Consider the following 19,643-nt stretch of genomic DNA (forward strand, 5'->3'; position numbering starts at 1 on the left):
TAGGAAAAGACAACGAGAAATGTTAATTTGAGAAATAATATTTCTTTTATTATAAACAAACGATATTATCTACACTATGAAGAAGGGGTGGACTTAGCCTCACAATGGAGTAGCAATAATGTGATTCAAATTTATTTTTAGTGAGAATCGAATTTAAGAACTTTCATTTACAAACAAAGAGAATATCATTAGGCTGTAAAATTCACCTTTAGCGAAAATCGAATCTAAAACATTTCATTTACAAATAAAGAGAATACTACTAGACCTTTTTTTTTAATTCAAAAATATATTTTACACTAAGAGGAGCGAGAAGTTGGGCTAAGCCACATAATGGACAACCTAATTTGGTATTGAATTCATCATTAACGAGATTTGAACCTAAATTCTCTCACTTACTAACAAAGAAGAATACTATCATATCCGTAGTACTAAATGACCACTATGCCATTATTTGTTTTTTAAGAAATGTAGGTTTTAAGAATGGTTTCCATGGGCGCCCGGCGTCTGGGAGTCAGCATCGTTTGGTATACCAAGAAGAGATCCATCAGCCCACCATCAACGATTTCACCAACCTTATCAGCTAGTCAGCGACAGACACCCACTCCAATTTATATAGATAGGCAAATCGTCCACCTACCCGCACTCTCTGCTACCCATTTTCCCACCATTCCCATTTCTTGATTGATATCTTCTGATAAAACCAAGAAGCAAGGTCTTTTTTTTTTGCCCAGAACCCACGAAGAATATGGATTTCTTAGAGTCTCTGGATCCCCAGATCCTTGTGGGTGCGGCTGTGGCTGTTGTTGTTATTGCGGCTGCTGCTTATCTCTTCTCCTCCAAGAAGCCCAATGGTTTGAACTTTTTTTTTTAATTGCCCTTTTTTTGTTTTCTTTCAATTTTTTTGTGATTAGTTGGTTTCAACTTTCAATCAGTGATGGGTTTACATGGTTTTGATCATAGTTATGGTTGATCATTCGAGTGTTGATGTTGGGTTATGAATATGTATGCTTTTTCTGTGATTTTTATCTGGATTGGATTTGGGGGAGTAGAAAAAGTTTGGTGTTTTGTGATGTCCTCTTTTGTGATATTTGTTTTAGTTGTAATGATCAATTGGGTAATCATATTTCGATTAAGATTGATGCTTGACGTTGCCACTGTCACTAGTACTATAGTTTAGTGGTATTTCTCCCCGCTTAAGTGGTGGTTTAAAGTTCGACTCACATAAATGACAAGTATGATACCTAATTATTGCTATATGCTCATCCTGTGTGGCTTAGCCAAAATTTCCGCCTAGAGTAGAATATTGTTGTATCAAAAAAAGTTTGATGCTTAGTTTTAAGGAAAAGGTTTCTCTGTTCCTTTCATGGTAACATACTTGGAGAGCAGAGATGTATGTTATCCAGTAGCATGGTTTATAAGGTAAGAGGATCACTTTTTTCTGGAAGACAATGGTGGACCAAAGCCTTATTCTTCAAATTCTTTTTTTTCCCTTTCTTCATCCTTTTGTTCATATACAAATCAAACATCGAAAATATCTGTTTGAAGAGTTTGAAAATGTTTAATCTTTAATTTCTGTTTTGTTTTGTTTGAAGAAATCCTGGATTTGACCATTTTGCTTCTAGTCCTTCTAGGTCAGCTTTGGATATTGATTCGAGACAGATTTGGGTTCGGCTTTTGAATTGTTTTGTTTTTTTTCTTTCTCGGTAGTCAAATTTCAGCTATTCAAGTTTCCTTCAGTACTTTGTGTGTTAACAAAGTAAGGTATACAAAACTGGGTGGACTCATTGTCCGTGTGGTTTATGCTAAAAATTAACCCAATAGAATCTGTAAAAATGCCTCACATCGTGGTGTATCTTTATAGTTAGCTTAGATCCGGAGAATTTCAAGGACTTCAAACTTGTCAAGCGCACGCAGCTGAGCCACAATGTGGCAAAGTTTAAATTTGAACTTCCAACACCTACTGCAGTTTTAGGCCTTCCAATTGGACAGCACATAAGTTGCAGGTACGATTGATTCGGATTGGCTATTTTGGTTTACTTTGTTTATTAAATGGTCATCCTTTTCTGAGTCTTTTAGCTGTTGATAATTTGATAAATGATGGTTGATTCACTAAATGTTTGTTGGAAATTCTGATATATAAAGAGGAAGTTTGGATGATTTTTGTCTTTATTGTATCATTGTAGCATCTTATGTGATATACTTTGTCAAATAGGGGCAAGGATGGGCAAGGAGAAGAGATTATCAAACCATATACCCCAACTACCTTGGATTCTGATGTTGGATATTTTGAATTGGTTATAAAGGTAATTATCTATCAACAGTTGTAGGGAGATTCACTTGTACCTTCACTTTATTGAAACATGGAAATAGAGAAATTATACATGAAGTTATTTTAAAAAAGGTATCATGTATTGGACATTTCTTTGCATCAGATGTATCCTCAAGGAAGAATGTCACATCATTTCCGGGAGATGCGCGTTGGAGATCATCTTGCTGTCAAGGGACCGAAGGTACACATTTATTTTGCTATTCAAATGTTTTTGGCACTTAAATCATATATTTCCTACATGCACTATTAATTTTTTTTTTCCACCAAGTTGATCCCTGGAATTTTATTGTTACCAGGGGCGTTTCAAGTATCAACCTGGCCAAGTTAGAGCATTTGGGATGCTTGCTGGAGGGTCTGGAATCACTCCAATGTTCCAGGTATGTATTTATTACCACAAAAGAGTACAATATGTTCTTTCATTGCTCTCATTTTGGAGAATATTTTCATCTTCTCTGCATCCACTGTAGGTTGCAAGGGCAATATTAGAAAACCCAAAAGACAAAACGAAGGTGCACTTGATCTATGCCAATGTGACATATGAAGACATTCTTGTAAAGGTATCCTGCATTCGCCGTTGTATCATGTTTCATATTATCTTTGCACTGTCTACTTGTTATGTTTATTTGATAACTTATACTACCACTGGTTTGGCCCATTCTTTCACTAAGGAACCAACATATTGGGTCTTTATAAAATGCTAGCAGGATGGGTCTACTAATGCACTTTAATTTGATAGTTCTTAGTTGACTATGCAATTCCCACTTAGATAACCTGCCCTTGTTGAATAAGTAGCGAATTACATGCTCGGTCTGTATATAGTCTAGAAAGATGTTATTTGTTTCCGGCCCTGTCATTGAACTGAGAAGTTGGAATTGTAGTATTTGCGAATTGCAGTTATGTAATTGGATCAAATTCCTTCTATTTGTTTGCAGGAAGAGTTGGATGGCCTTGCTAGTAACTACCCTGATCGCTTCAAGATTTACTACGTCTTGAATCAGGTTAGTGCCTTTCTCATGCAATATATTTTCGAACTATTTTTCTTCCCTTCGCTTTCTCCTGGTGCTTTTGAAAAAAACTTATTATCTTTTAGTTTGCTACCAGAGCGCTATATCAAGCCAAAGTAAATTAAAATGCCATGAATTCCGTGTTGATTTTTACTGTTACGTGTGTTTTGAGAAGGATGGTCTTCAGCATTAATGTGAACAATAGTCCAACCTTTACTGGTTTGAGATTTATAATAATAGAAATAGATAATCCACCCAAATACTACTACAAAGGTCTCCTCATGGAGCATGAAGTTACCATCTTCTGCTTGTGCGCTATTGTTTCGTTAATGTGAATGATATTCCGTCTCTTTTTGTTTCTGTGGACTCCTAATCCTTATGTTATATGCCATGACTGACGACCATTATTTTTTTTCTGCCTCTGTAAACTGTTACTTTTCAGCCTCCGGAAGTATGGGATGGTGGTGTTGGCTTTGTCTCAAAGGAAATGATTCAAGAGCACTTGCCTGCCCCAGCGCATGATATTCAGGCAAGTGAATTCAAAAGCTTGCAAACACGCGTTTCCATTGCTGCATTGTTGGATATGAAAAGTCGCTAGCATACTGTTATAAGCGAAGTGCTGACTTTGTTCTTGAAATCTGCAGATTCTGAGATGTGGTCCACCCCCGATGAACAAGGCCATGGCTGCTCACCTTGAAGCACTCGGATATGCACCGGAGATGCAGTTCCAGTTCTGATCCTTCCGTATGGTCTTCTACAAACGATGTAATCAGAGCTTTCGCGGGTTGAGCAAAGGGGTTCCAGTCGTTGGAACAAGTGAATTTAGCACATTCTTTGCTTTAAAGTGGAATGGAACTTTTTACACGGCAAATGTACTTGTTAAGTGGATTTCTTAGGTTCAAGAACGGATGTTGGATCTTGTTTCTGATGGTTTGGGATCGGAATTTTGGATTAATCCTGGGAATAAATTCACTTTACTACAAATTATAAACAACTCTAAGCACCCTGCTTTAATCTTTTTTAAAATCCTTAAAAATCTCGATTGAATACACCTGGAAAGACTACCTAATAACTCCAAATCTTCTCGGAACTGCTTTAATTTTTGCTAAAATTCATAAATGGGGTCACTGTGGTTTGCGGTAATTGTTATTGTGGTTTCAATTGTCAATTTTACCCTTGTCATTTACTTCGGATACCAATCTAAATAAAATTGGTATCAGAAATAAACTGCGGTCGAATGTTCAATTTTCATCAGTTTGTACAACTTAGTGTCGACGCGAGCTTGACGTGCAAGAGTATTACAATTCTTTTGCTTCCAATCTCAATAAGTTGGAAGAATGCAAGATTAAGAAGCCTTAGAACGCCTAGTTATACGAATTGATGAAAACCATTAACAATTTTTGAGTAAACTACAAGTAACAATTTTTCACATTTGGCCTTCCAAGTTTTTAAACCTAGTTCCAATGAAGTTTGGCCTTCTAACCACGATACTATGCTAATCAATTTACACCTTGAGCTCGTGATGCAATGTAAAGGTACAACGTCAGTGGTTAAATTACACAATAAGTCAGTCATAATTAGGTTTTGAACTTGTCATTCATGTCAGTTGAATCATACCGGCCTCTTATAATGCTATACATAAAGAAGAATACCACTAGATCATACTGTTAATAATGATGTTTTCTCATTTATTAAGATGTTGATTCTTGTCCACCTCTCCTAGGCTCAAAGGCAAGCAAAGCAAGTTTTATCATCATATTATTTGTGGCAAGGAAGGTGAGAGACAACATTATCACTTTGACAAAGTCTCTCCATGCCTAGACAAAATAAAAATAAAAATCATAACAAAAACTAGTAACTATAAATTATTTTGGTTTATATCAAAACAAAAAGATAAGGAAAGGAATATGGTGGTTGATGGTTTGGTACTTGACATGGCTGCATTTTTCGATTTGATCAATGTGATTTAAGGCATATTTATAAAGAATTTCTGATTTTAACAAACAAGATAGTACAACAAAGCAACATCCCAATTTTAGAGAATCTCTTTTTGTTTTTATTTTATTTTCAACTTTTAAACAAAACTTATCCTCTATTAAGCTTAACTTTGACGGTATAATCATTCATAATGTGACACTACTATTATTTTTAGTCACGTCAATAAGTTTGTTTTGTTTATCTATGTGCTGTATTGAAAAGAAAAACTATGCTGAAAATAAAGTCTTTCTCGAACTAAAATATCAAACATAGAAGAGTCGAAAGGAGGACCAAAATAACGTGCCTTGAAAAATAGATTATTTGTTTGTTTACCATAATTAGCATAATCATGGTTGAGTTAAACTTAAGTAGCAATAACAATAGTTTTATAAAATAAAATTAATAAATACAAAAATAAATAAATAAAATAGAAATTATGGAAAGTCCATTGAAATTCCGACAACAGACGAGCCCGCTTCAACAGATGACCCCCTATTCCAACGCTTCCTTCCTCCTACTCCTTTGCTTCTGAGAGAAAATCTCCATTTCTCAGCTCGCAAATTTTTCAACAAACACACCAACCGTAGCAATTGGTTATGCTCCACGGCACGAAATCCTCACCATTTTCTTGCTCACCAAATCAACACACCCACATTGAATTTCTGTCTGTTTTCTGTTCTTCTGCTTCAGCTGGGTTTTGGGTTGCTTTCTTTTGGTGGGTTTGATCAGATTTGATTGGATTTCATCTGGGTTTTCTCTATTTTCTCATCTGGGTTTTCTTTTTCTGAGCTGATTCTCTCTCTATATTTTTCTTGTTCTTCCATGGTAGTCAGTGTAGCGAAATGGGGAGAGAAAACAATGGTATGAGAGCGTAATGAGATCTGTTTTCATGGGTTAGTTTCACTATCTTCAATCTGTATCTTTCTTTGGATTACCAATTTTAGAGTTTCTTCTCTCTTCTGAGTGTCGAAAGTTTCTGCATTTTTGTGATGGAAATCTGTTCCGATCAGTGTTAGATTCTTTCGGCTTAATGCCGCGGTGTCGTTGTAATTCTCTCTAGTTTTCATGGTTTTCGATTTTTCGAGCATTGAATTTCTTGATTCATTGAATCCTTTGGGATTGGAATGACAATGGCCGAAAGGAATGCTTCTTCCCTCGCTGTCATTGCTCGGAAATCTTTGTTCTTCTTATTTATAGTTACATCAACACTCTTCATATTTTCTTGGTTCTTTGTGTTGCGTTCGACGAGCATGCCTCGCTTCATTGACCATAAACTGTTACCCAATTCCAAACTTAATGGCGTGATTGACAGCGGGAGTTCTGGTGGAAGTGAGAATCAAAAGGATGTCGAACCCTCAATTGGGAATCGAGCAATCCTTGTGGACAATGAGGAAGAAGAAAAGCCATCATCTTTTTCCCAAGAAAAAGAAGCGTCCCAAGCTAACAATGGAGTAAAATGTAACACCAATGAGAAGGTAGTTCTTCTCAAGGTGTTCATGTATGATTTACCCCCCGAATTTCATTTCGGACTCTTGAATTGGAAACCCGAAAGCAGTAGCGTTTGGCCAGATCTTCAAACTAAAATACCTGCTTATCCCGGCGCGTTGAATCTGCAACACAGTATAGAATACTGGCTGACATTGGATCTCCTTGCTTCTGAACTTCCCAACCCCCCAAATGCTCGTGCTGCAATAAGAGTGCGCAATGCTAGCGAAGCTGACATTGTTTTTATACCGTTCTTTTCTTCCTTAAGCTATAACCGATTCTCCAAGATAAACCCGCACGAGAAGAAGAGCAAAAATAAGGTGCTGCAAGATAAATTGGTTAAGTTTGTGACGGCTCAAAAGGAATGGAAGATGTCAGGGGGAAGAGACCACTTAATTGTGGCTCACCATCCAAATAGCCTTTTAGATGCGAGGATGAAGCTATGGCCTGCAACATTCATACTTTCGGACTTTGGGAGGTATCCTCCAAACTTAGCAAATGTGGAGAAAGATGTCATTGCCCCCTACAAGCATGTAATCAAATCCTATGTGAATGACTCCTCTACTTTCGATAGTCGGCCAACCTTGCTGTACTTCCAAGGTGCAATATATCGAAAAGATGTACGTATTCTCTCTCCCTTAGCTAATGTTTTTTTCTTCTTTATTTCCTTTTCTGTGCCTCACAATTGTGTTAATGCTGACTATCAAATCTGAACAGATCACGGTTAAATCTAGATACTCTCTAAAGGAATTTTCCAAGGTGCAACATACATGCTTTTTCGATGTCAAATCAATAATATCTAGTTCTATATCTGCTTGTGTTGAAGTGGTCAAGAAATCAATATTAGTTGATAGATTTGTGTATAAATTCCGTATTTTTACTTTGTACTTGGGCCCTAGATAGGGCATACACAGCGGAGGTGATTCAAGATTTGAGATTTACATGTTAACTTGTTTATATAGTTTGCTATGGAAAAGGAGGTGCATTATGATGCAGAATGCAACATAAAACGTTTGAACGTTTTCGTCCTTATTTAAGATAGTTTGCTCATTCTTTTAAGCTTCCTTTCTTGGCAAGTTTCTCTATAAAATTCGTGACAACTATGTTTGTCTTTTATTCGGCACATGAAAATGTGTTTGATTTTTCAAAGTTCATAACTTCATCGTAGTTTGAGATGTTGAGTTGTGAAAAGGAGAGTTCTTTGTGGTTTTGTTTGTTTAAAATGTTTGAAATTTTGTTATCTTAGAGAAATACAGACATCTATGTTCTGCATCACTTCCAAATTACTGTAATGGGAGAATTATACATGAAATTTAGCCCCTTGTGTCAGTTAGTATTCTTTCTCAGTACGATTTTCATTTCGTTATGAAATTTGAAACAATACTTGGTAAAGATTTGCCGATATTTATCTTCTATTGTTAATTTCAGCTCACAATTTGGTTCTGCTGTTTTCTTCCTTTCCTGTTTTTTTTTTTTTCATACTGTTAGGCTGGGTGTTCCTCAGTGGATCCCTAATTTCTACCGGTTAAGGTTTGCTATGGGACACACATGTGCACAGAAGAAAGAACATGTACCTTTATGAGGGTAAAGTAATACCGACAAATTAATATGCGAATCTGACATGTTCTTTCTTCTGAGTGTTGGCCAATCAAAACATGATGTTTCACCTCTACCTTTATTTGGTTCATTCATTCTGTGGTGCGATGGCAAGTGCCTTCGCCCATAAGCGGTAGGTCTCGGGTTCGAGACTTGGGAGCAGCCTCTCCATAAATGGGGGTAAGGCTAGCCGACATTCACCTCTCCCAGACCCTGCGTAAAGCGGGAGCCTTGTGCACTGGGTACGACCTACGACGATTCTGTTTATGTTGTCAACTTTTGCCTTGTTTCCTTCTCTGTCTTTGATTTTCTGTTTTGGTCTAGGCGGTTTGTTCATTCCTAATTCATGGCTCTTGACTTTCCGGTTCTACATTTTCAGGGTGGCTTTGTTCGGCAAGAGTTATTCTATCTTCTACAAGGCGAAAAAGATGTACATTTTACATTTGGGAGTGTTAAAAAAGATGGAGTTAACAAGGCTTCCCAGGGGATGCACACCTCCAAATTCTGCCTCAACATAGCCGGTGACACCCCATCATCAAATCGCCTCTTTGACGCTATTGCTAGCCACTGCGTCCCTGTCATCATCAGCGATGAGATCGAACTCCCATACGAGGATGTGCTTGACTACTCTGAGTTCTGCATATTTGTTCGAACAAGGGATGCTCTTAAGAAGAATTTTCTCGTAAACCTCACCAGGAACATTGGAAGGGACGAGTGGACGCGAATGTGGAAGAGGTTGCAGGAGGTTCAGAAATTTTATGAGTTTCAGTTCCCATCAAAGGAGGGTGATGCTGTCCAGATGATATGGCAAGCAGTTGCTCGCAGGGTTCCAGCTATAAGAATGAAGTTACACAAGTCTAGACGATTCTCCCATTCAATTTCTCGCGAGGGGAAGGGGGTAAGCAGGATACCATCACCAAGTAACTTCTGGTAAGAAAGCGGAATTAACACACTTTGTGGCTCTGCAGCATTTCTGACTCTTAACACCACACAGGACTAGAATTATCAATTACATTCTTGATAAACTACACGAAACATCGTTGTCAAAATATCTTCATTTGTTCTAATATTAGGAAATTAAATCGGATAAATTTAGTTCTACCCCTCCGAAATCAATACGTTCTTCGCTTGTTGTACTCAGGATAGAATTCAGTTGTAGTCATGTTTCGTTTCTAAAGAAAACGTTGTAAGCTGAAACCTTTCTCGTCGAATAATTGGTTCGAACAGAAATGGTCATCTGTAAACTCATCATCTATTCATCTGCTCACTTGCATTCCACAATATAATACACATGTCGTAGTCCCGTTATTTCGTTTCGTAGCAACGACTGGCAAAATGATCGTTTAGATGATCGTACCAGTGAAAAGGTTTGCATTTCTTGCCAATTTGTATGATTTTTCTGGGTTTTTTTGGGCCAAACTAAGAGAGGGACTATGGTCTGTTTTTTCCAATTTGCATGAAAAGACGAAGTGTGTTAAGAAATAAAAGTTGGTGGCCAAATTTACATACATTTAATGGTTTGAATCTCACATTACCGTCAAATTGGAGCACCATATGCTATTTTTCAGTTTGAAAGCACTAAAAAGAATCGTCTATGGTGCAACTTGAATTGGAATTTTTTATTTTGACTTTCCAATCCAATAATTTGCGAATTTGTAACACCTGAATCAAATCCAATGCCCAAAATTTAAAAAAAAATTAGGACGAAATTGAAATATATATAAAAAATTTCGAAATACATTTGGTCCAAAATATGTTAGGTTTACTAGTGTTAAATGACGGATAATTGGATGGAGATCTTAATCATAGAATACAAACTGGATGGATGAAGTGAAGAGTGCATCGGGTGTGTTGTGCGACTGTCGTATGCCACTAAAAGCTCAATGGAAAATTTTATAGGATAGCAATAAGGCTAGCAATGTTTTATGGCACGAAATGTTAGGCGATGAAGCATCAACACGTGCACAAAGTGACTATAGCGGAGATGAGAATGCTTCATTGGATGTGTGGCACAAGAGAAATGACAAGATTAGGAACAAGGATATCCGAGGTAAATTAAGAGTAGCCAAAATTGAAGATAAGATGAGAAAAAATCAGTTAAGGTGGTTTTGACATGTGAAACGAAGACCTATAGACGCCGATTAGAAGATGTGATTACAAAACAAAAGCTCATGGCCAAAGAGGTAGAGGAAAACATAGGAAGACTTGGAAATCATATATACTAAAACTCAAACCCCCTGGTCACTGTGGATGACCAGTGTGTCGACCATTTTACCCCTCCATTTTTTCTTTGTTTTGGTGTTCTCTTCAGTTTTTCGCACAGTAAAACCCCTATTTTGCCCATTCTGGACAGGTGTTGGTCATCGGAGTTAGTTGGTCCACCTACTTTTCTTCTTCTTTTCTCCCTTTTGTTTTCAGAATGGTGGACAGGTGTTGGTCATCGGAGTCAGCTGGTCTACCTACTTTTCTTCTTCTTTTCTCCCTTTCGTCTTCAGATTTTTCATTGTTGTTTTCTCTCCTTCTCCCGCTCTTGCCAATCGCTTTCTTCCGTTTTTGAATCTTTCCTGGTTTTCGTTTTAAGCCAGCCACTGCTTCTTCTTTGTGTCTAGCAGCGTGGTGTTAGTTCGTTGGGAAAAAACACTACCGGTGGTTTGCGCTCTTTCGGTTGTTTGGTTAGGTTCGAAGGTTTTTCTATCTGTAAAGGGTGGATTCTCCTGGTTAGTTGTTTGCCTTTCTCATATTAGGTATTTCTTTTTGTTCCTTACCGTTTTTCATTTTTGTGGATGGGTTTCCTGTTTGCAGCTGTGTTTTGGAAATTTGGGGGTTTTGCTACCATCTTGGGTTTTTGGGTATGGTTCTTCGTTCTGGTTGAGTCTGGAATTTTTCTTTTTCTTTTTTGTTTGGTTTCGTCCCAAACTAATTTTTAGTTGTTTGGTGCTTTTGTGTGCAGGTTTGCAAGCCGTGTTTGTTATTGGTGAGTGTTTTCCTTTCGTCCCTTCAAGGGTTTTGGAGAGATGAGTTTTGGTTTTTCCTGTGGTGTAAGAATTGTGTTATGCTGAATTTTGTTTGTGTTTAATGCTTTCATGTTTCCTTTGATTTAATTTGAAGGAAATTTGTGTTATTTCCAAGTTATGTAAAAACAAAAACTGAGTGATTGAAAAATGTAAAGATCGATTGACAGGCAAGAAAATGAAGTTAAATTTTGATTATCCAAAAATGAACCTGCAGAAAATTAAAAAAATTTGACAGTGAATTTGTTTTAATAGTTAAACACACTTTAATGGGTGATTGCAAAAATTTCAGATTGTGGACTCGATTGTGCCGGTGATGCATGACCATTGTTCTCTTCTTTTTGCCACAACAGAGTGCAAGTTAATCTCATGTAGCCAATAACGGTGTTGGCATTTTGTGCTGAGATTGATTAATGTCTTGATTTCTTACCCATTGTTGAATCATTTTGAAACACAAAATGATTAACTTCTCTCAACGTGTAGTGTACTAGTGTGTGTTATTATTAATACATTTTACAGTTTCTTTGAATGTGACATTAAAGTGTAATTCGTTTTAGGTGATGTCGCTGTTTTCGTTTGTTTTATTTTTTTGGTTCTTCAGTTTGTTGTTTTGATCTTAGGTTAATATGCTTATACAAATGCTGAGCAATGGATGTAATAGATTGGATTAGGTAAACATTTTTGTGATGGTAATCATTCAGAAGTGATAAGGCAGTTAATAGATCAATAAGCTGTTTGAATAGGAGATGAAAATGTGCCTGTCGTGTTTGGCTGGAGATTACAAAAGGGATTGGATTTTGAGAAAAATTTAATGTTTCCTAAAATTTGTTTATAATTTTTGGGAAAAAATCAGAGCACCAATTGGAGTATGTGTTGAAACTGTTTTTTATCCGTTTTTCTAATGAGCGTGGTTTCATCTGCTAGGTTAATTATGTATGATTTTTTATTCCAATTGATGATGTTTGTCTTTTTGCACTGTTACAGATTTTGCACAGATTCTTCGTTCATAATTTGTATCTCTTAATTCAGTTGTGTTTAGCTAAGTATGAACATAAATTATGTGTAGTTGGAAAAGTATTGGTGGAGCTAAAAAAAATTTGATGGATTTTGCAGCATGTTTAATAGCAGTTAAAAATGTGTTTTCTTTTAGCTGACGACATAGTTTTTCATTTCTTTAATTCTTTTGGTTGTTTTCTTTGCTGTTGTAACCTCAGGGTAAAATGTTTATACAGATAGTTAATGACAGACTTACTAGATTGGATTATAAGCGTTTGGATCATGGTTAATCTTGACGGTTAATTTTACAATGTGATAACTGCTACAATCAAATGGATAACTGTAATATCTATCTTAATGGTCTCCAAATTTAACCTTTTATGTATAATGATTTTCCAATGTCTTTACTATTATTGGTATTCCCCTTTTGTAACACAACTTTTCACAACCCGCGGCAACGCGCGGGCACTAAAAACTAGTAGACTCTAAAAAAGACTTAGACTACTTGGATCTAATGGAAGACGTGTCATAAAACCAAGCGCAATGACATTTTAAAATTCATATAGTCAACTCTACTTTATTAGATATGGCATTGTTGTTGTTTTACTAGTGTTAAATGATGATGTGGACAACTATTAAAGCAAGTTTTTACTCTTTAAGTCATCTATGGAGCAACGCACTTTAGCTAAACAAATTTACGTCTTGATTAGACTAAAACGAGTCAATTTGAGGAATTAGAGCTCCAAAAACGACGAATAGTAAATACCAACTTTAGTATTTGTCTATGTCATCATTTAACGCTAGAAATATTATCACTTAATGTTGATAAAGTCGTTACTTAATAACAATAACCTCGATTATTGGAATATTTTAAAAGTTAAATCTAATTCATAATCACCCTAAAAAGTTAGATAATTGTCTGTACTTAACCCCTATAAGACATCTTCTATTTCGTAAAATTTTAGATTGAAATTAGAACCCTTGCTTCCTATCCGATCTGTCCTATAATCAGGCCTGAATTGTTTTCTATGAATTTACCATTTCAATTTTTTTTTATATGAAAACAAATGGACTAAATAAAGAAGGGAGTAACAGTTTTGTCCTGTATTTGGGTGGTTTACTCCGAGCCTCCACCACACAAATGTGGCCAAAAAATATGGTTGTAAAGTCTTAGACCTCTGAAGAACCTTCTCCAGAAGTTATAATCCATCCATGGCGTTTCCATCTGCTGCCACTCCCACTGTTTTATCTCCCTCGTCAATCTCAAGCCGTCCGATTCGACACTCTCATCTCTTCCCTTCCCAAACCAATCCAATAACTATTACCTGCCGCTTCTCTTCTCCCTCCCCATGCAGCAACACAAGATCAATCCTAGTACCCACCAGCAGCCGGTATTACTGTTGTTTTCGGGTTTCATATAGATTTTCCGGTGCCGGTGAAGGTGAGGAGGAGGACGACGAAGAGGGGAAGTGTAGCTTTGATGAAGCCGTTGTGCTGTTCAACACAAGGGAATACTACAAGTGCCATGACTTTCTCGAATCGCTTTGGAACAATGCGGAAGAACCGTCCAGAACTCTTATTCATGGCATTCTACAATGCGCTGTGGGATTCCATCACCTATTCAATCAGGTTGATAATTCTTACAACTGACTGAGTGAGCCTACTGTTGTGTTTTTATATATCGCTAAACAGTTAGTAAGTTAATATTGCGCTAACTTTTTGTTCAGGTTCATCCTACATATTACAAAATTTATAACTTCTATTTCTTTTTTCAATATGCGTTGAATTTAGAGAGTTATCATATCATATCGTCAAGTCAATCCTCTATATATATATGCTTACAAATTGATTAGTTACACTTGGGTTTTGTTGTGATGAAATAGAACCATAAAGGAGCGATGATGGAGTTGGGAGAAGGACTTTGTAAGCTAAGAAAGATGAATTTTAAAAGAGGATCACCATTTCATGAGTTTGAGCAAGAAATCTCTGCAGCCCTGGATTTTATTTACCAAACGCAGATAGAGTTAGCTGCCTGTGAGTTGCTTTCTTCTCCCAATTATTCATATCAAATCCAATTTAATTTATTTAATTTTACATGGTGAGCTAGTTTGGAAGTGCTGTGTTTTTTTTGTTTTCAAAATTGTTTTTGTTGTACTGTGAGAACAAACTCGTGAGATCAAACAACTTGAAGAACGTTTAAGTCATTCATACATATCAACCAGAACAACAATTCATCAATCAACATAAAAAATTTAATCATCATTTGAAGATCATCTTTACTAAAAGTATTTTTACATAACTTTTACTTATTTTGATTTGGTTAGGTACGGATGAAGTTTGTGTTACAATGGATCAATCAGAGAGATCATACCAACTTCTAGGCCGGTATGGTGCAGGTCAGCTGCTATATACCCTCCAAAGGGACCCTAATTCTAATCGATTTATGTACAATATTGTCTTCTCCCCTCACACCTCTTATGGGGGTGGGCCACTAAAGGTCAAGCTTCCCACCCTTAATGCAACCACACAACATCTCTTGGCCTGTGAATACGACTGATTATTCAAGTGGTGGATCACTATGGTTGATAGCGTCGTCTTCTTTAGCAAATTGCGTTTTGGGTTCAAACACTTCCCTTTCTTTAGTGTAGTTTAGTATAATAATATCATTTGTAATTTAAAAATTTGAGAGTTTGCTTGAAAGTGTTTTTAAAATGACTAAAAGCGTTTTTGGTAAAAATGCTTTTGGAACCAATCACTTGTAAAAATACAAGTAAATCCTGGAAATGAACTTCAAGTGCTTTTAGAACTCAAAAACATTTTCTCTAAAAAAACGTCCAGTCATTTAAAAAGCAATTCCAAACGAACCATGTCTTTGTTTTGAGACAACCATTCGATTTGTTGTTCCTTGGTCACTTGAGTATGATGTAAAAAGTGAGAAAAATAGAGGGTTTAAATTTCTAAATTTTATTTACATAGAAGTCTTTGTTCAATCTTCAAAGGTTGTGACTCTTTTATCTCCAAACATAAATGGAAATTGCCTCAATGTTTTGCTAACGAAAATGCAAATACTTGAGTCTCAAACAGAAAAATGCAACATCGAGATAGGTAGCTTTAGGACTTGAACATTCCGTAATCCTCATCGGATTTATTTAGCTAATAAGTAAACACGATGTTATGAACTGCACAACCGTTTGTGTAAAATATATTTGTAACACTTACAATACAAAGAACGTTACTCGCCTACTTACGAATCAAGTTTCCGGAATCAAATTACAGACTTAGATGCTAGACAATACAAAATGTGACTACAGAAGTCAGGCCTAAATATTGGACCATGGAAAAACCAAATGATACCTCAACAACCATGGACTGTTTGGGAGAATGCCAAGCAAAACTTACATAAGCTGTGGCTGATAAATCCCTGTCAACGCATACTGTCAGATGACTTCTCCTTTGTTTTTACCGGAACATCTCTGTACATTTTCACTTGTTCCATCAAAGTTTCCCGCCGTGGTATTGCTACCTTGTTATTTGGATCAAACAGAAGTACTTCTTCAAATGCCTTCAGTGCAGCCTTAAAGTCTTTCCTCTTTTCATAGGCATCACCTAGGTTGTTCCAAGCTGTGACGTAGCCTGGCTGAAGCTTCACGGCAGTTTCAAACTGCGTAATTCCCTTAGCAAGTTTACCCTCACGGACGTAACTGACACCAAGGGCATTGTAAACCTATTCAAATATATAAAAAGTCAAAAGCCACATCAGAAATTCATAAGCCAAGCACGAAAAGATGATGCCAAAAAAAAAAAATATATATATATATATATATATATATATATATACGATTCAAATGGTCTTAATTTTCATTCTCGTTTCCCCAGCTATTTATATGTGGTTACCTTTTAGACAAGGTGGATACAGATTAAATTTCAAAACCATGTCAAGGCTACATAGACTACAAAATCATGCGTAAGTCGGGATGTGGCAACACCCTTAACATTCACCAACACATACAACAACACTGAAAATGCATGACTCAGAATGCCAATTAGTGCCCTTTCAAGGCATGCAATTATGAGTACGTATGATCCACAACTACAAGTTTCCGGTATTTCAAAGGGATTAACACGTACAATGGAACCAAGTAGCAAGGATTTCCAATGCCAAAAATGTTTAAATTGGAATATAACAATCAAATAGTCACAACTATTTTTATAACACAATTCTAAAGCCATCTATTTGTTGGATTCAGTATGATGTGCCTTAGACAATAGAAGTGCAAATATATCTGAGAATTCATCATACCTGAGCAAGATCTTGGTCGTCCCCATCCCATTTCTCAATTGCCTGAACCAAGTACTTAATAGCAGCTGGATAAATTTTCCTCCTCAGCATTACTGCTCCAAGTTCAAAAAGCTCAGTCGCATCAGCATCGCCGCTTCTTACTTGCTCCTGGTATTTAGATAGAAAAAAATTATAGTGTTGAGTAACCAGTTGTTGACAGCCTCTGTCAAATGTCTATTACAGCAGGCAAACATTAAAGAATTAATGTCTTTATGTGGTCCTTGTAATTCAGGTAGGATGTGTACTAAGTGTCAAGGTTGGAGCAAAGTGTCAGGTACGATGTTAATCAACAGTGTATAATGGAAAATGCAGGCTCATACCTGCAATTCTTTGGCAGAAAGATCAAGTTCTCTACGTACAAGCACTTGACGAATCACAAAGAAAGTTCCAACCCCAAGAAAACCTAGCAATAGTAGCAAGTATGATAGCTGGATTCCTAATTCAAATAACTCCGCTGTCTCATAAATTGCGTTTGGTTTGATAATATCACGTGATTGTGCCATTGGAGTAGAAATCAGCCATAAGCTTTGTCCAACTAAGAATGCAGATACCCATGCAAATGGCCACTTCATGAATTTAATATCCTTGGTAACCAAAAGGATCCCACAAATTTCTGCAATAAAATGATGATATCACAAAGATCATTCCCAACGACCAAGTAAAAAGTATTTAATAAAAAAATAAAATAAAACCAGAGAAAATAAAAATATTAAAAATTGAGTATTGTGCACAGAACTTGAATTCATAATTTTATAAAGACACAATTATACATGTGTTGTGTAATGTAAACTGCCATAACAATGAAAACAGATAGGCAGCGACAGCAGTCACTAATTATTTATAGTTTTACTCAACGCTCGTGATCCACACAATGAAACATTTAGGGTATATAATGATATCACGTTGAAGAAATTTCGAGCGGTCCATAAAATTTAACAATTTGTATCATGTCTATGTGAAGATCAATATTTGTGGTGAATAGGAAATTACTCTCCAAAACTGTTGAGGCAAGAGTTTCCACTGCTAGTTCTCCACCGAGTATCTGCCTTCATCCACGATTGAACAACATATTAGTAAAAACAACCGTTAACGAAATTTTGACTAAGAAAGCCATAAAAATATCTTATAGATGTTTCTAATCAGGCGTTGTAAAGAGCCACTGTCATAAAAAAAAATGTCTAGACTATCATCTCCTTAGATTTTTTTAGAAGAATCACAACACAAAGGAGAAGACATACGATTGAAACGCAATATGATAGTCATATTAGTGAATAATGCTTCGTAGCAGATATAAATCTGACCTCTGCATACATCTGTTTTCATGTGAAGGGGCAGCATCAATGCTTCAAAGTTTGAATTTCGCCACAACTAAAACTAGTTTTTTTCAAGTTTTTGAGTGATCAATTCCGTTAATCCTCCCAAATTTTGATCATACGTGATAAATACATCAGCTTTTGCAAAAAAATTGATCGCATTTTTCGTTCGAAACATTGTTGCGAAATCAATCCCTCATCAACAATCAAACAAGCAGACATAATGAACTTCAATTCAAGTAAACAAAAAAAAAATTCTGAAAATTGTTAAGAAAAAGGTAAATAGTACCTCGACCTCATTGAGCTCTCGAAGCTCCTCCGCCGTCTCGGCACTTAGGGTCTCATGGCGGGAAGCTAAAGGCGCGAGCTTGAGGAACCGTACGGAGGGCGAGTGAGATGACCGTAGAGAGCCGAGAGTGAGAAACGGCGGCGTGCTGATCGAGCCTTGTCTGCACGAAACGTATGAAGTTTTCGTAGGGTTCGGCGAAACGGTGGCGGGAAGCGGTGCGAACGGTGCTCGTAAAGGTGGATTTCGGAGGACGGTGGCCATTGGAGGAGCTCAGAGCTGGGAGAGATAAGAGTGGCGATATTGAAAACGGGAGTGGAATTAATGATAGTACTGAGAGTGGCTAATTGTTGTGGATAATGAAAACTGACAAAGATTTTTAATTTCTTTCCATAAATAACAGGGTGTTTTTGGACCGTTGGATGTGGGTTCCTTTTTGTGGTCTGATCTTACGGTTAGGATACTGGCAAGATTCTGGGGCGCGACACCCCTAAACTACTGCTTAGGACTGGTTTGGTATTGCTGTGCTTAAAAAAAAAAACTGCTTCTTCTATGCTGTGAGAATAAGCAGCAGAGTGTTTGATAAACTTTTTTGTAAAAGTGATTTAGGAAGAAAAAAAAAAAGCAATATTATAGTGTTTGGTAAACTTTTATGTACATTAGCTATAACTGTGAAATGATAAAAAAGGGTTTGGTCTTATTTAGTGTGCCTTGAGGGGGCCCACTCCTTTTATTTGATCTCCGTCTTCTTCTCTCGTTCTTCCTTTTTTCCGTAAGACTCTTCTTTCTCTCCAACTCTTTCTCTAACTCTCACTCTCTCTATTTATAGAGAGAATCACCCACACCAACATCAATTTTCGAGTGAAATCCATACCGATATTCCCTAGTTTAGGTGTAATTTGACCTATGGATTCGAATGGTGGTGTTGCATGTGAAGATCAAGTACTCAAAAATGAAGAAAGCCAACCCTTCCTTCTCGGTGAAAAACTCTTTGACGAGTTAACCTGAGGCTCGACGAAATTGGGGTGCTTCAAACTCAATTCAACATTCATTTAATCTCAGGTACAACTTTTGTATCCTGCATATCGAATTTTGGCATGAAATTCTTGGGATTTAACCCCAAATGCCCTCTCTATGTTCATGCCCAGAAATCTGGTGACCTTCTTGGTCATTTTTCCAGCGAACTCGAGACTGAATCTACACCAATCGCCAAATCTCAACTTTGAGTAACTCTCTTGACTTTATATGTGAAGTTTGAGGTTAAATTCGAAGGACTAGAGCTAAGCTCTGTATTTTCTGCCCAGAAA

General features: G+C 36.7%; 4 protein-coding genes across 6 annotated transcripts; 3 read left to right on the forward strand and 1 right to left on the reverse strand.

The window, feature by feature from the left end:
- The first annotated feature begins 480 nt into the window (after positions 1 to 480).
- Positions 481 to 4,327, forward strand: LOC126593460 (NADH--cytochrome b5 reductase 1-like). Its single transcript, XM_050259539.1, has 9 exons — positions 481 to 851; positions 1,862 to 2,003; positions 2,213 to 2,303; positions 2,433 to 2,510; positions 2,626 to 2,706; positions 2,797 to 2,886; positions 3,262 to 3,327; positions 3,776 to 3,862; positions 3,978 to 4,327. Exons 1-9 carry the CDS (start codon positions 746 to 748, stop codon positions 4,068 to 4,070), a joined length of 834 nt encoding a protein of 277 aa, XP_050115496.1. The 5' UTR covers positions 481 to 745; the 3' UTR covers positions 4,071 to 4,327.
- A 1,446-nt stretch (positions 4,328 to 5,773) lies between these two features.
- On the forward strand, positions 5,774 to 9,588 carry LOC126593462 (probable arabinosyltransferase ARAD1). The gene is made up of 2 exons (XM_050259542.1): positions 5,774 to 7,415; positions 8,771 to 9,588. The coding sequence occupies exons 1-2, from the start codon at positions 6,435 to 6,437 to the stop codon at positions 9,323 to 9,325; spliced, it is 1,536 nt and encodes a 511-aa protein (XP_050115499.1). The 5' UTR covers positions 5,774 to 6,434; the 3' UTR covers positions 9,326 to 9,588.
- A 3,938-nt stretch (positions 9,589 to 13,526) lies between these two features.
- Positions 13,527 to 15,212, forward strand: LOC126593466 (uncharacterized). The gene is made up of 3 exons (XM_050259548.1): positions 13,527 to 14,027; positions 14,282 to 14,432; positions 14,723 to 15,212. The coding sequence occupies exons 1-3, from the start codon at positions 13,611 to 13,613 to the stop codon at positions 14,953 to 14,955; spliced, it is 801 nt and encodes a 266-aa protein (XP_050115505.1). The 5' UTR covers positions 13,527 to 13,610; the 3' UTR covers positions 14,956 to 15,212.
- A 358-nt stretch (positions 15,213 to 15,570) lies between these two features.
- LOC126593465 (tetratricopeptide repeat domain-containing protein PYG7, chloroplastic-like) lies at positions 15,571 to 18,700 on the reverse strand. 3 transcript variants are annotated; one of them, XM_050259547.1, is made up of 5 exons: positions 18,340 to 18,700; positions 17,733 to 17,783; positions 17,058 to 17,351; positions 16,699 to 16,845; positions 15,571 to 16,122 (listed from the first exon to the last, which is right to left on the reverse strand). In XM_050259547.1, exons 1-5 carry the CDS (start codon positions 18,598 to 18,600, stop codon positions 15,823 to 15,825), a joined length of 1,053 nt encoding a protein of 350 aa, XP_050115504.1. In that variant the 5' UTR covers positions 18,601 to 18,700; the 3' UTR covers positions 15,571 to 15,822. The 3 variants fall into 3 exon arrangements, with proteins under 3 accessions (XP_050115504.1, XP_050115502.1, XP_050115503.1); XM_050259545.1 differs by having other exon boundaries at positions 17,058 to 17,350; positions 17,728 to 17,779; positions 18,340 to 18,698; XM_050259546.1 differs by having other exon boundaries at positions 17,058 to 17,350; positions 17,728 to 17,783; positions 18,340 to 18,482.
- Positions 18,701 to 19,643: the final 943 nt, after the last annotated feature.

The sequence above is a fragment of the Malus sylvestris genome, chromosome 12 (assembly GCF_916048215.2).
Source record: "Malus sylvestris chromosome 12, drMalSylv7.2, whole genome shotgun sequence".
Lineage (NCBI taxonomy): Eukaryota > Viridiplantae > Streptophyta > Magnoliopsida > Rosales > Rosaceae > Malus > Malus sylvestris.